Genomic DNA, 13,245 nt, shown 5'->3' with positions numbered 1-13,245 from the left:
ATGAATTTCAGTATGATTATTGACTAATATGAAAATGTTAATATAATCTATTCACAATACAGTTTGTAAAGTAATATTTTCAGTCTATTAGTAGATACATTTTATAGAAGACTTGCTTTGTTTACCAAATAAAGTGGATCTAATTGGATTTGCGTTGTAAACATTAAATACAAGTTAAAAAGGTGTTACTTTTTAGTTCATATATTAAGGTTTTAGTTATCATACTCCCAAAATTATTCCGCATAAATCTACAGATCTTGTACAAAATTCTATGCAGAAATAGCAAAAAATGTCCTTAGATTCCATCTGGCCCTACTAATAGTTAAAGTGTGTCTGATACTGAATGCTTTATTTACAATATAGTCTTGAGCTTTTAACTGCTGGACCAGACCAATGCATGAAATACAGCCATTTTGACATTTGGAGGTCTAAAACGGTTGACTGAATCAGTGATGTTTAGTTAGAGCTTCTCCAATGACACATTTGACTGTTCAGTGTCTACAGCATTTTGCCTAGACAATAAAGAGAACCACCAGCAGTTAGAAGTGTCAGCTGTGTGGTCTATTGAGCTGAGTTGACAAAACTGATTTCTTGATTTTATTCAATACTGATGAATACTTATCGCACAATCCTAATCTTTGCTGTATTGATGCATAAACAAAACTTACTGTCATCCAGTAATCATGATAAGCTTTGCATGCTTTGTTGTCTTTAATATGGAATGAAGCCATTTATAAAACGTTTCGATTTTTGTTGATGACCAGTCAATCAATCTCCTTCATGCCGTGTCTCCTGTACAGAACAGAAAGGGTTCAGCTTGCCAAACTGACAAATCTTTGATCGCTAGCAGTGTGACTCTGAAATGCTGGGGTTCTCAAACTTTTCAGCCCACAGCCCCCAAAATTACAATGCTAATGATTCATGACCCCCAATATGAGGTGGTTATAAATACACACCATTGGGTTCTGACACACCGGCGCACATATACCAAATACACCCAAGTCTATTTATCATTTAATTTTGAAGAACGCCACTCGGAGACCATCCTCCATGTTCAGTTGTGGCCTGTATTTATGTTTAACGTACATGAGTGCCGTAAAGATGTCAGAAAGTTTAACCTGGTACCTTAACATCAGTGTGCAGTGTCTTTAATAGTACAAAATCACCCATGGGATCGCAAAAAATTGGAAGGCTGATGGCTTTTTATTTGCATGCTGTTTTTTTTATGTAACTAGTAACTACTATTTTTTTCTTCTGTTTGTTACGGATAAAATATGGTAATTCTAGTAGTTCAATAAAATTAATAGGATTTTTGGAAATCCCTAAGCGAGTCCCCGTCATTGAGAACGTCTTTGAGAACCACTGTGCTAAAGGAAGTTAGAAGTTACGCGGCTGTAGGACGCCATTATAAATAAATATATGAAAATCAAATGGTTTCATTCTATAATACTGGACTTATTTTTCATGAAGATTTGAACACTCAGTCCTTAAACAAAAGAGAAAACTGTGAAAATGTTAACGCCTGTCTGAGAAAAGTGTATAAAGTGTGTAGTGAGGGGTCTTACAACCTTAAAACATCTATAATAATTGTAAAAAATAAAACAGACTACTTTGTGGATTTTGTCTATTGCAGGTTATTTTTAGAATGTAACTCCCACGTATAACGAGGAATCACTGTATATCAGTCCTTTTTCAATTACATGCTTGTATTAGCACTTAATCCCAATAGTGAACTCCTCTTTCTTTCTCCTACAGCTCTCCTCTACGCCACCATCTTTGGTAACGTGACGACCATCTTCCAGCAAATGTACGCCAACACCAACCGCTATCATGAGATGCTGAACAGCGTGCGGGATTTCCTCAAACTCTACCAGGTTCCCAAAGGCCTAAGTGAGAGGGTTATGGATTACATCGCCTCCACCTGGTCAATGTCCCATGGCATCGATACTGAAAAGGTGAAAGCTCAACTCCAATTACCCAGCATGCAGCTGTCCTATGTTTTTATGTGTATGTGTGCGAGTGTCTCTGGCTAAGTATTTTTAAACATTGGTGTGATTCTTTAGCGAGATGCATCCTCACGCGGTGTGTTTAGACTCGTCCTGTCGTTTAGACTCTATCCACAGGGGGGGGAACAGCATGACTCTGTGGATATGATGTCCCCGTTGGGCGGACATTGTCAGAATGCTCCAGCTGTCTCCTCTGTTTGGTGATTTAGCCGTCTCATCACACACAGACTCACACTGTTCTCCCCAGAGCCATGTCTCTATGTCTCGGTGACAACCACATGCAGGAAAGGAGATGCTCTGGAAAAGTGAGGGGCTGCTGGGAATGGCAGCTCGGGGACAAGTCACACGCTAACGCGCTCAGATGCACACATCTACACCAGCCGGCATGTGTGTCTTTTACCTCTGTCTGTCTGTGTCAGCCTTCTAGCATGCTTCATTGGCATGACAGTAAATACGCACTTGTTTTTAGTAGGAAAGAAATATGATTAGCGATGTCAGTTTCATATGCTGATTTATTACAATTAACTCTTTTTTTTTCAGATAAGCATTAAATGTATTTAATGATGCCCCCTGGCTTGCAAAAACATTAATATAAGATGTTTTTAAGCAATACATTCACTACAAAGAACTGTTAAAGTTAGCAAGAAATGGAAGCTAATGCTTAAAAAACTAGAGAACGAGACTTGGGCCCAATCCCAATTTTATTTTTGTACCCCCACCCCTTCCCTCTCACCTTGGCCCTTGAAACAGAGTGTAAAGGGAGAGGGCTTCAAAATGTACCCCTAGGAAATGGGACTGCACTACAACACCTGCACACGTCATCATATGTCATTGTGAGCTCTTGCCTCATATGAGATCAGACGATCGCGACTGCTGTAGTTATTCCAGTTGTGTTATTTTTTGGTATTTATCTTCAGAAAATCACTGAAGGCAACGATATCATGTTATCATGATGATATAATGTGGCAATAAGATCATAACTGTACTTCACTGTAAAAAAATGCAGGGTTCCACACAATTCATTCATGTTGTCCAAACACAAATTGCTTGAGTTAACTTAACACTTTTAACAAATTTATGTGGATTGAACATAAAAAATTAAGTTGTCCCAATGAAATATCAAGAATTGTGTTGTGTCAGCTCATTTTAAATTAGTTTGAACAAGCAAAATAAAAATAATTATAAAAATTTTGAGTGTGTGCATTTACACCGTGGCCATGTTTATCTATGTAAACACAAAAACCACATAAACATTATACCAGAGACTGTAAAAAGCTCATTACCAGCCACTAGACTTTTCTGACAGGGTATTCGAGTGTCATCAAGTGACAGAATATTTTGGGACTGCTATAAAGGAGTTATTATTAGGGATTGTAGATATATTCTATATTTTAGCTTTATTTTAGCGTTTTCTGTTTTAAAGCATGACGGTAAAACACGAATGCGATTATGAGTGTATTAAAACATACACTTGTTTGTTGTAAAAATTCATAATAATAACAAAAAAAAAAAAAACTAATTTGTGCATCTCCTGACTTCCGTGTGCAGCTATGCTGCCGTTGTAGATGGTGCATTCTGGGAAATTTTCGTACCCCATAGTTTCGAGTGTAGTCCTGAAAAATCTCTCTTTCGAGGGCTATCTATTCCCATAGCCCTACGCCTTCAAGCTAAAGAGAATTGGGACCCCTACCCCTTCACGTGAATGTGCAAAATGAGGGGTAGGGGTAAGGATGAGTAATTGGGATTGAGCCTTGATTTTATCCATAGGGAATTGATCGGATCATTGTTATTTTGCTATTGCTGTGATCACATGTGAGTGACAATTTGTCCTCGCAACAAAAATCTATAGTGTAGATCTGCTATGAATAGACCTGCACACATTTCATATCAGGTCTAGATACTGTGGGTGAAGCTGTTGAAGGGTTTCAGAAAAACAAGTACAACTTGATATTTGCCAACAGATGTCCAGATGTTGATATGAGCAAGATGAAGAGTTTTGGAGGAAAAATAGCAATGCTGCCAATTGACACACAGATTGTAACCGTATAGGATATGGCGCTGTTGCATGAATAGATATACATAAATCCTGCAGCAGGCAAAGACTAAATAAAGTACTGTGCAAAAGTCTTAGGGCACCATTAAATTAGATGTTTTGGAAATGGTATAATGACTGTTTTTCAGTCCAGAAGTAGGCAGAGGCAGGCAGTATGGGATTTCCCCCAGCAAGCATTTTTTTGTGTGTTTAAAAGAAGTCTAATAGACTTTTAATAGATATCTAAAAATAAACAGCTTGGCTAAAACAAGCAAAGGTTTAGGCTGTCAGTGAAAATTTACTAAGATGATTATTAATGTATAAGAATAGCCAAAAACTAGACTATAGTAGTCATCAAATACACAGGAATGAATGAGAATTAGACATTTATTAGATGTGTTTAAAGATGCATACATCAAAATATAAACTCGGGGAAGTGCTATAAGATAAGGTGTACCTTAGGACAGTCTCTTCAAAAGAGTTGATGTTAGATGATGTTAATGGCAAAGGTTTTTACACTAAATACTGACTTTTGCTAGAATAAGCCATTTGGTTCTGACAGTTGTGTTTTTTAAAATGTTGTTGACATATTTCCCCTGCTTTCTTTCAATGAAGGGAATAGAACAGACATATGGACAGTCATTAAAACTTTGCTTGTGGTGACCTAAGACTTTTGTGCAGTCCTGTATTTTCACATTTTATTTCCAATATTCCAGGAAAATTTGATCAAAACATGGCACCTTTAACCCTGTATAGGGTATATAACCCTGTACACTCATTTTTTTAAAATTATAACTATACGACTTAAGCCACGGTAATACTACACTTTTCGCCCCACAGACTTTCGTTCATACACATGCGACAGACCAGAAACGCAAGCTCGTGCGACAAGTTTCACAGTTCGCTGCATTGGAAAGGTCAAGCTTGGTGAACTTGGTGACCTGCAAAATCGCATTACATGATTGCATGAGATGAATAGGTGATCAAAACGTGATCTCTCTGTGCAGAAATTAAAAATATCAACCAATCACTCACTTTTTTAAATGTCCAATCATCTTGTTAAATCCCAATTTTTTGTTAGCCCCTTTTCGAAGTGACATAAGACAGAAATTCGCATGCTCAAACTCTAGTGTGATCACAGCATTACATTGTAAACAATGTAAATGAAGTTACCATATTATACCATATACCATACCATATTCACAACAAAGCCATAGTTTGATGACGCAGGGAATGAATGTGGATTGATGGGAGTTTTCGTCTTCATGACATCCTACAGTTCTCGTGCAGAAATTATGTGCATGGATGATAGAGCTGCATGATTAATCGAAAAAAGATCGCGATCTCAATTCGACCTCCTAGACGATCTTAATCCAGCATTTCTACGATTCTGCCAATTATATTTTCAAGTTCAGGAGAAAAGCAAAGGAGGTGGCACAAGTCTTCACATTGTTTTACATACATTGTTCAGCAATGTGGACACCTTCAAATGATGTTAAAAGTGTTTAGCATGCCAACACAGGACATGATCTGTGTCACTAGTTAAAATTGCTTATTTCTCTAGATTTGACCATTCTTTGGAACATTAAGGATAATTTAAGTCACTTACTGTATATAGTCACATTTATAACACTGTGTTCATATTTAACAAAATCATACATATCGTGCCTTTAAAATAGTAAGGTTGGATCAGAACAACCACTTCGCATCTGTAACAGCTCTCTCTTTCTTTCTCTCATATTACAGGTTTTGCAGATCTGTCCTAAAGACATGCGCGCTGATATCTGCGTGCACCTGAACAGGAAGGTCTTCAAGGAACATCCTGCTTTTCGATTGGCCAGTGACGGGTGTTTGCGGGCTCTGGCCATGGAGTTTCAGACCATCCACTGCGCTCCGGGTGATCTTATCTACCATGCGGGCGAAAGTGTGGACAGCCTCTGTTTTGTGGTGTCAGGATCACTAGAGGTCATTCAAGACGACGAGGTGGTCGCCATTCTGGGTAAGAGCAAATCTGACTAGATTAGCAAGGTCAATTTGTTTTCTTCTCTGTATTGTTAGGATTTTAGTCTCAGTTTACGCATCGTAACCTTTGACTATTCCTTTCTGAATGTTTCTATTTTTTAACGCCTTACGTCTGCTTGATCTTTTCCTCTACTCAATGACACCGACATCCCTCTGTCTTGGGTTTAGTCCCCTATGGGAGGATTATTTCCCTCCACAGAGCTTCTATGTGATCATGTATCCTGAGTGTCAGAACCACTCCTCTATAGTGTCCAGTACATCCCTTTTGTTTCTTCTAATATTCTGAACCCTCTTTGATCAAGATGTCCAAGTTATTCCCTTTCTCTGTGCATAAGACATTCAGAGAACATTAATAAAATAAAACAAAGAGAAAAAGTTCATACTGTGAGCATAATGCTTGTTTAAAAATGCAAAATATGGCCTAAGCTGATGATAAAAAGTAACAATAAAGAGATATCTGAAAAGTTATTCAACTAAAGCGTGTTTTAGGATTCTCTGTAAGTATCAGTTCATACTTTTCTGGCAATAATTCACTTGGAAGCATTCCAGACTGCTTACTGTAGACTTCTTTTGACTTCAGTTCAAAAACACTTTTTTCTTTTCACACAATGAATGGACCGTGAAGGTCTATTCCTCTATAAAGTAATAAAGAACAAGTTAATCAATTATGTATGGTGTAATTTCTACAGCTATTCAAAATTATGAAGGTTCTTTAAAAGTAATTGTTCAACATAATGGCTCCATTTCTCATGGAATCTTTAAATTGCATGTTATACTAAAAGATATTTAGATTAATAAAATGTAATTCATACTTTCTAAGAAAAGAAATGGTCACACTTTACAAAAAGGTACCATGATAACAATGAATAATCCTTTTACAGCATTTATTTATCATAATTTATTAAAATCCAATGTTGTGCTTGTTAACATAATGTTTATGCAATGTGAGTTAATAAACTATCAATAGCCCCTTTCACACATACAGACCTTTCTGGTAAATTACCGGCAATTACTGGAAAAAAACAGGCCCTTTTTGAAAATACTGGTAAATTCGTTCCGGAAAGAGATGTTGTAACATTACCGGTAATTTGCCGGAATGCTGCTCTGTGTGAACACAGAAGGAAAATTGCCAGAAAAAGTGCGTTCACATTTAGAAGGCGCTGACGTGAGACGTCTAGTCCAACCAATCAGAACATTCAGACACATTCACATCCGCTATTAAAATAAAAAGCCTTCAAATATTTTTCCAGACCCATTTAGCTGCTAGTTGTTTGTCAGATATTGTTTCTGTGTTTCTTCTTAATGCCAGCTGTCTAAAAAATTATCGATAAAATGCTTATGATAAACAACTGTTAGTTTACCTTCAAGCTGTGCTTCAGCTGCATGACACACTTACACGTGAAGGAGTGCTCCGGTGTTACAGTTTAACTGGTGACCCTTTCTGTTCACTTTTGCAGATTTGTCACTTTTTCACAGCTGCAAAACATGCCCATACCAATTAAATACCAATTATTGCTTGGTGTCAGTGTCATTGTTGCTTTCAATATTTGTGTGGCAGAACAGTATATAACCAAAATTTATCTAAAAATTTTTTTTAATATATTTATATAATATTGTAATATACATATCATTAACTAGATTCGAACTCGTATTATCAAAAGGTTTAGAACAGGTGTCAAGAGGTCATTTCTGGTTATGATGTCAGAATTTACTGGTATTTTGGAATACCTTGAGATGTGTGAACAGTCTTTGTCGGAAAAAATTAACAGCGCTTTTGCAAATTAAGTCGTTCTGAATATTTTCTGGATATTTACAGGTATCACTGTGTGAAAAAGGCTTGTGACCGTCTTTGTTTATTAACTAATTTTAACATAATATGAATAATAAATAAATACTGTAATAAATGAACTGTTCATTGATTGTTCTTGTTAGTGACATTAACTAACATTAACTAATGAACAAGGGTGTAGAATTAGCATGGGCGGAGGGGACCTGTCCCCACCAATATACACAGATTATTAAATTGTCCCCACTAATAATTTAGTCGCCTCCAAAATAAAATAATGCTTTGTGGAAATTTTCCAGTCAGGCTTACTGTGCAAGACTCAGATGAGACATGGAAGTGAGTCATTTAAAGTCAAGTTCGCTACAAGTCCACCATAATAGTAACCATAGATGTGCATTTAATAAAAATAATGTTTCATTAGTCTCCACGACAATTATGAAAAAACAACATTTGAGATAAAATGGTTATTGTGTCATATGCCTCCCCCTTTCCAGAAGTCTGCATTTATTCTTTGTCAAACTAAAATTATGTTTTACTTTTGCACCATAAGACATGCTTGATTTAATGTTGTTTTTATTACTAATTCTATTTGATTTATTTATTGATTTATTAAAGTTTTTTTTAAAGTGCGAAATAAAACATGTGCTGTTCTGTTTGCGTAGTCAGAGAAGGAAAAGAACACAGACATGTAAAGTCTTCTTTTAGCTTAAAGTGCATAAATGGCAATATTATACTTGCAAAAAATGTGTTCAGATGCGGTGGCAAGTGATTATGCACAAATAAGCCCTCAGTAAACAGAAGTCTTTATTAAGCTACCTTTTTGTCAGACATTCCTTTAACTTTAGTTTTTAAATGTAAAGTTACATTTAAATTTTACAGTTTGGTTGGTTTCAAATTGGATCCGCACCAATATCAAAAGCAAATCTACACCCTTGGCCTCATTGTAAAGCTCATCTATTAACACATGGTTCTTAAAAGAATGCTTTATCATTTTTTGGAAGCTTCATCTTCAAGAGTGTATGTGGTCTTTAAGAGTGTGTTTTGGTCATGCTGGACAAAACTGCAGAAAGGTTTCTATCACTTCATAATTTTCTTAGTTTAGATAAATAAGAAAAGAATAAAAAGGCAAACATCGATCTGAGGTCAGACATGTGACTTGTAGATGCAGCATTTGTCATTTCCAACATCTGTCTGTTTGTCCCACAGCACGGAATTAGGCTACTTCGCCTCATGAAGCCATAGAGCTGAGCATCTAATTGCTATATTTTTCTCTGTTGACAAACTAACGATGCTTTGCCAAATTTGGCTCTCTGCCACCGCTGTTAAACTGATTTAGGATCAGCCTGAAAGGCCACAAATTTTCTCTTTTGCTTCTTAAATGTACACACACACACACACACACACACACACACACACACAATGAAGCCAGAAAAAAGGTTTATTGATTTGACCACTTTTGTGTCAGAGGTCAATGTACGTGTCTCTGACTACTCAATAGCATACTGTGACCTGCAGATCTGTAATGACACCACTGCACACATTACTGATTCTCTCTTCACTTTCACCGAAAATCACAGTCAAGAGAGCGGTGACATCACCCTTATTGCTGCCGTTTATTCTTCATTAAACATGTGTGGAGTTCTCCGGGTGCTCCAGTTTCCCCCAGTGTCCAAAGACATGCGGTATAGGTGAATTAAAACAAAACTGGCCATAGTGTAGGAGTGTGTGTGAATGAGAGATTGTCTCAGTGATTCTCAGTGCTGGTTTGCAGCTGGAAGGGCATCCAACACATAAAACATATATCAGAGTAATTGGCAGTTCATATCTCTGTGGCGACCCCTGATAAATATAGTTAATTAACCCAAAACTGAAAATTCAATTATAATTTAATAACCTTCACTTGTTTTCTTTTTTGAACAAAAAAAGGCCCATTGGCTTCGATAGTAATTGTTTTTTTTTTTCTCTGGGTGTCAGAGGTTACCAGTTTCTAACATTCTTCAAAATATCTTCTTTAGTGTTCATACAAAAACCCTAACTGGACTGAAACACTTAATAATAAATAAATTTTTATTTTTGGGTGAGGTACCTTTTTAAGGGGAGTTTATCCAGAAATTAAATAGTATGAATGATAGTGCTGTCCTGCGGGGTTTGAAAATGCAAACTTTTAAAAATAGTTATTAAGTAAGTGCAAGTAAAAAAAAAGAGTTATCTTTGTGTAAAATCCAGAAACATCGATTCCATATGTAAGTGTATTATTTGTTTAGTTTATAGGCATGGTAGTTGATAATAGGCATGGGCTGGTATAAGATTGTGGCGGTCTGATAACCATGGATAAAAATATCCCGGTTTCATGGTATCACGGTATTGTGATTACTGCTACAAAATAAGTTCTTTTTAAATATCTGGGTAAAAAACAACTTTTTTCCCGCCATTTAACACAATATATTTTATTTAAAAAAACATTTAGCTTTTGATCATCATCAGCTTTTGATGTAGAGGTGCATTTCCTGGTGGAGATATTGTTGCCCTAAAAAACTAAATAAAAAAACATACATTTACCCTAGGAACAGTATAACAGAATACTTTGGCGGTTTTAAAACCTTGACCTTTCCAAACCGTGGCAAACCTTGAAACCGGTTATCATTCCATACTTGATAACTAAAATAACATTAGTGGACTACAGGAGCTCATGTGCATAGTAACAAAGTCCAAAGTAACATCACCAAACTACTGGCCTGGCATGCATACTATAGTATTTTTGTGATCTATTTTCACAATTGTGTTGTATGTGATACTTGCAATGAAAAATAATGTTCCCTACACTCTTAAAGACAAAAACAACTTAAAGAACAAATTAATAATCTAAAGAACAGGTTTTCCAGTATTAAGAATCTTTTGTGGAATGAAAAGGTTCCATATACGTTGAAGGTTCTTCAAAGAACATCAGTGTCAATGAAGAACCATTTCATCTTTATGTGAGGGTGTGAGGCTGCATTTACTTGATCTAAATTGTAATAAAACTGTATTTCTGTCAAATACACTGTAAAAAAATTTTATTTTACGTTATTTTTTTGGCACTCCAGCTGCCGTTAAATTACAGAAATTTACTGTAAAATAAAGGATGTTAAATTACAGAAATTTACCGGAAATTCAAATTTAAGGACATTTCTGTAATGTAACGTCTGTTATTTTACTATAAATTTCAGCAATTTAACATCTGTTATTTTATGGTAAATTCCTGTTATTTAACGGCTGTTATTTTACAGTAAATTCCTGTAATTTAACGGCTGTTATTTTGCGGTAAATTTCTGTAATTTAACGGCTGTTCTTTTACGGTAAATTCCTGTAATTTAACATCTGTTAGTTTTCGGTAAATTTCTGTAATTTAACAGCCGTCATTTTACATCTTTAATGTTACAAAACATAAAATAATTTTTTTTACAGTGTATACAGCAGGGCTATTCAATTCATTTGCCAGTTCATGAAAAACATCCCAAATGAGGGCCCGGAGAGATATGACTTGACACAACAGCAATATAAGAGCCCATATGTTGTATTTTTGCTCTTTAAGACACTTATGTTGGCTTTTTCTATATTTAAAGATTAATATGTTGTATTTTGAAACTACATAACATCACAGCATTGTGCAATAGGCTTTTTTTGCAAACATATTTAAATGTTGTATTTTGAAGCACAACAAAAGCAGTGTATTGCTCAAGTAGACTTCTATATTCAAACATATTTATTCACCTTATTCTCCGCGTACGAGTGGGCACAGCCATTTGAATCATTTTGGCTCGAGACTTCCGGTCTCATTCACTTCCATTCTTTTTAAGATGTTAAAAACAGCTCATTTTGCTGCTTGGTGTTGCAAACTGATATTTTCTTATTATAATATTCTACTTTGTTTTGTCAAGCAAACACTTGTTTGTAGAGTAAGTAGTTTGACCGTTTTCTTCGGAAAAGACGCAATATACAACGGTCTGCTGCTATAGTTCATCCAATGTGTGCGTGTATTGGCATAACTTTGTTTAGTTGTAGCAGTTTTGTTCCGTGTAACAGAAACGCTGCGTTGAGAAGCCTTTCTGATTAATTAACCATCATGAATTAAAGCGTGGTTAATAGTGAAATCGGCTAATCATTGCGGGGGGGGGGTTCAGCCCGCAGGCCACCAATTGAATAACCCTGGTAAACAGTATGAGGCAAAAATGAAAATCATTGTATTTAATTATGTATTTTTAAAATGTAACTTTCACAGCTGAATTTTCATTGTCATATGATCTGTCAAAAATCATTCTAGTATGCTTATTTTCTGCTAAAGAAATATTTCTTTTTAATATCAGTTCTCAAAACTTTTATCAAGATGCATCAAAGATGGCAACCACGACTCATTCTTCATGTCTTGTAGCCAAATGTGACACTAGATCTCTAGAGAAATAAATCTCTCCTCCTCTCTGCCTGTAGGAAGGAATCTGTATTCTAGAACATTTACTAAGACACAGAAGAAGTGTAAATAATTCATCTGAGTGGACATTTTGGCTCTGTAACCCCAGCTTATCTTAAAAATGAGCATTCAGAGATGGATAGACAAGACTTTTGAGCACTTGTTAATTTAAGTGGAGGATTGAAGAAATGTCCCATCATCACTTCACCTTATGATGTGCAGTGCTATATCCTAAGTGCATTGACCAATAACAAAATCCCATGTTTGTGTGGAAGAATGCTGTCTTGCTACAATATGTTTGTGAATAAGAGTTTAACGATGCTCAATTTGTTTCTGATCTGACGTGTGTTACTGGTGGAGTTTTACACTAGTATAATTTCACATCGATGAAATCAGTGCACATGATACGTCTACTGTAATCTGACACAAGATAGGAGGAAAGACAAAACATCATATCCAGTTTATTTATATGTTAGAAAGAAATTAATTACTTAAATGAACAATTATTAGCAGAGATTATTCTTCGACAACTTAAAATTTTGAAATTGGGAGTAATGATATAATTTTCTAATTTTAGTTTTAGAAAATGTCTTGCCTTCCCCAACACTGCCTTACTGGTTTTAAAAAGACATGTTATAATTTATACGTAATATAGCATAATGGAAGAGCAAAGTTGAATTTTTAGTAACATTACTTCACAACATTACAGCTGGACTGCATAATCACTTTTTAGGTGAGAATGTAGTTGTCTAGACTTCAAATATGTGTTTTATTTTTAAAGACAGCGTATATTTAAAAGTTTTTTTAGATTACTAAAGAAACACACCACCTTATTTTTTTTAAAAAGCCTTTGAAAACAGCCCATTCTCATGCACTGTGTAATATCACTTGTGCAGCCATTGTCCAGCAGAAGAGTTTCTTGACTATTACACCAGAATGAGAGTAGTTCCAAGCA

The 13,245-nt window shown here is 35.6% G+C and overlaps 1 protein-coding gene across 1 annotated transcript in view; it reads left to right on the top strand.

Moving 5' to 3' along the window:
• The window catches only part of LOC130244908 (potassium voltage-gated channel subfamily H member 1-like), an 82,026-nt gene that overhangs the window by 48,024 nt on the left and 20,757 nt on the right, over nt 1-13,245 (top strand). The window contains 2 exon segments of the mRNA XM_056477483.1: nt 1,756-1,955; nt 5,785-6,037. Coding sequence (XP_056333458.1) covers nt 1,756-1,955; nt 5,785-6,037 — 453 coding nt within the window.

The sequence above is a fragment of the Danio aesculapii genome, chromosome 17 (genome assembly GCF_903798145.1).
Source record: "Danio aesculapii chromosome 17, fDanAes4.1, whole genome shotgun sequence".
NCBI classification, from domain to species: Eukaryota; Metazoa; Chordata; class Actinopteri; order Cypriniformes; family Danionidae; genus Danio; species Danio aesculapii.
This window is presented reverse-complemented; position numbering and strand designations above follow the sequence as displayed.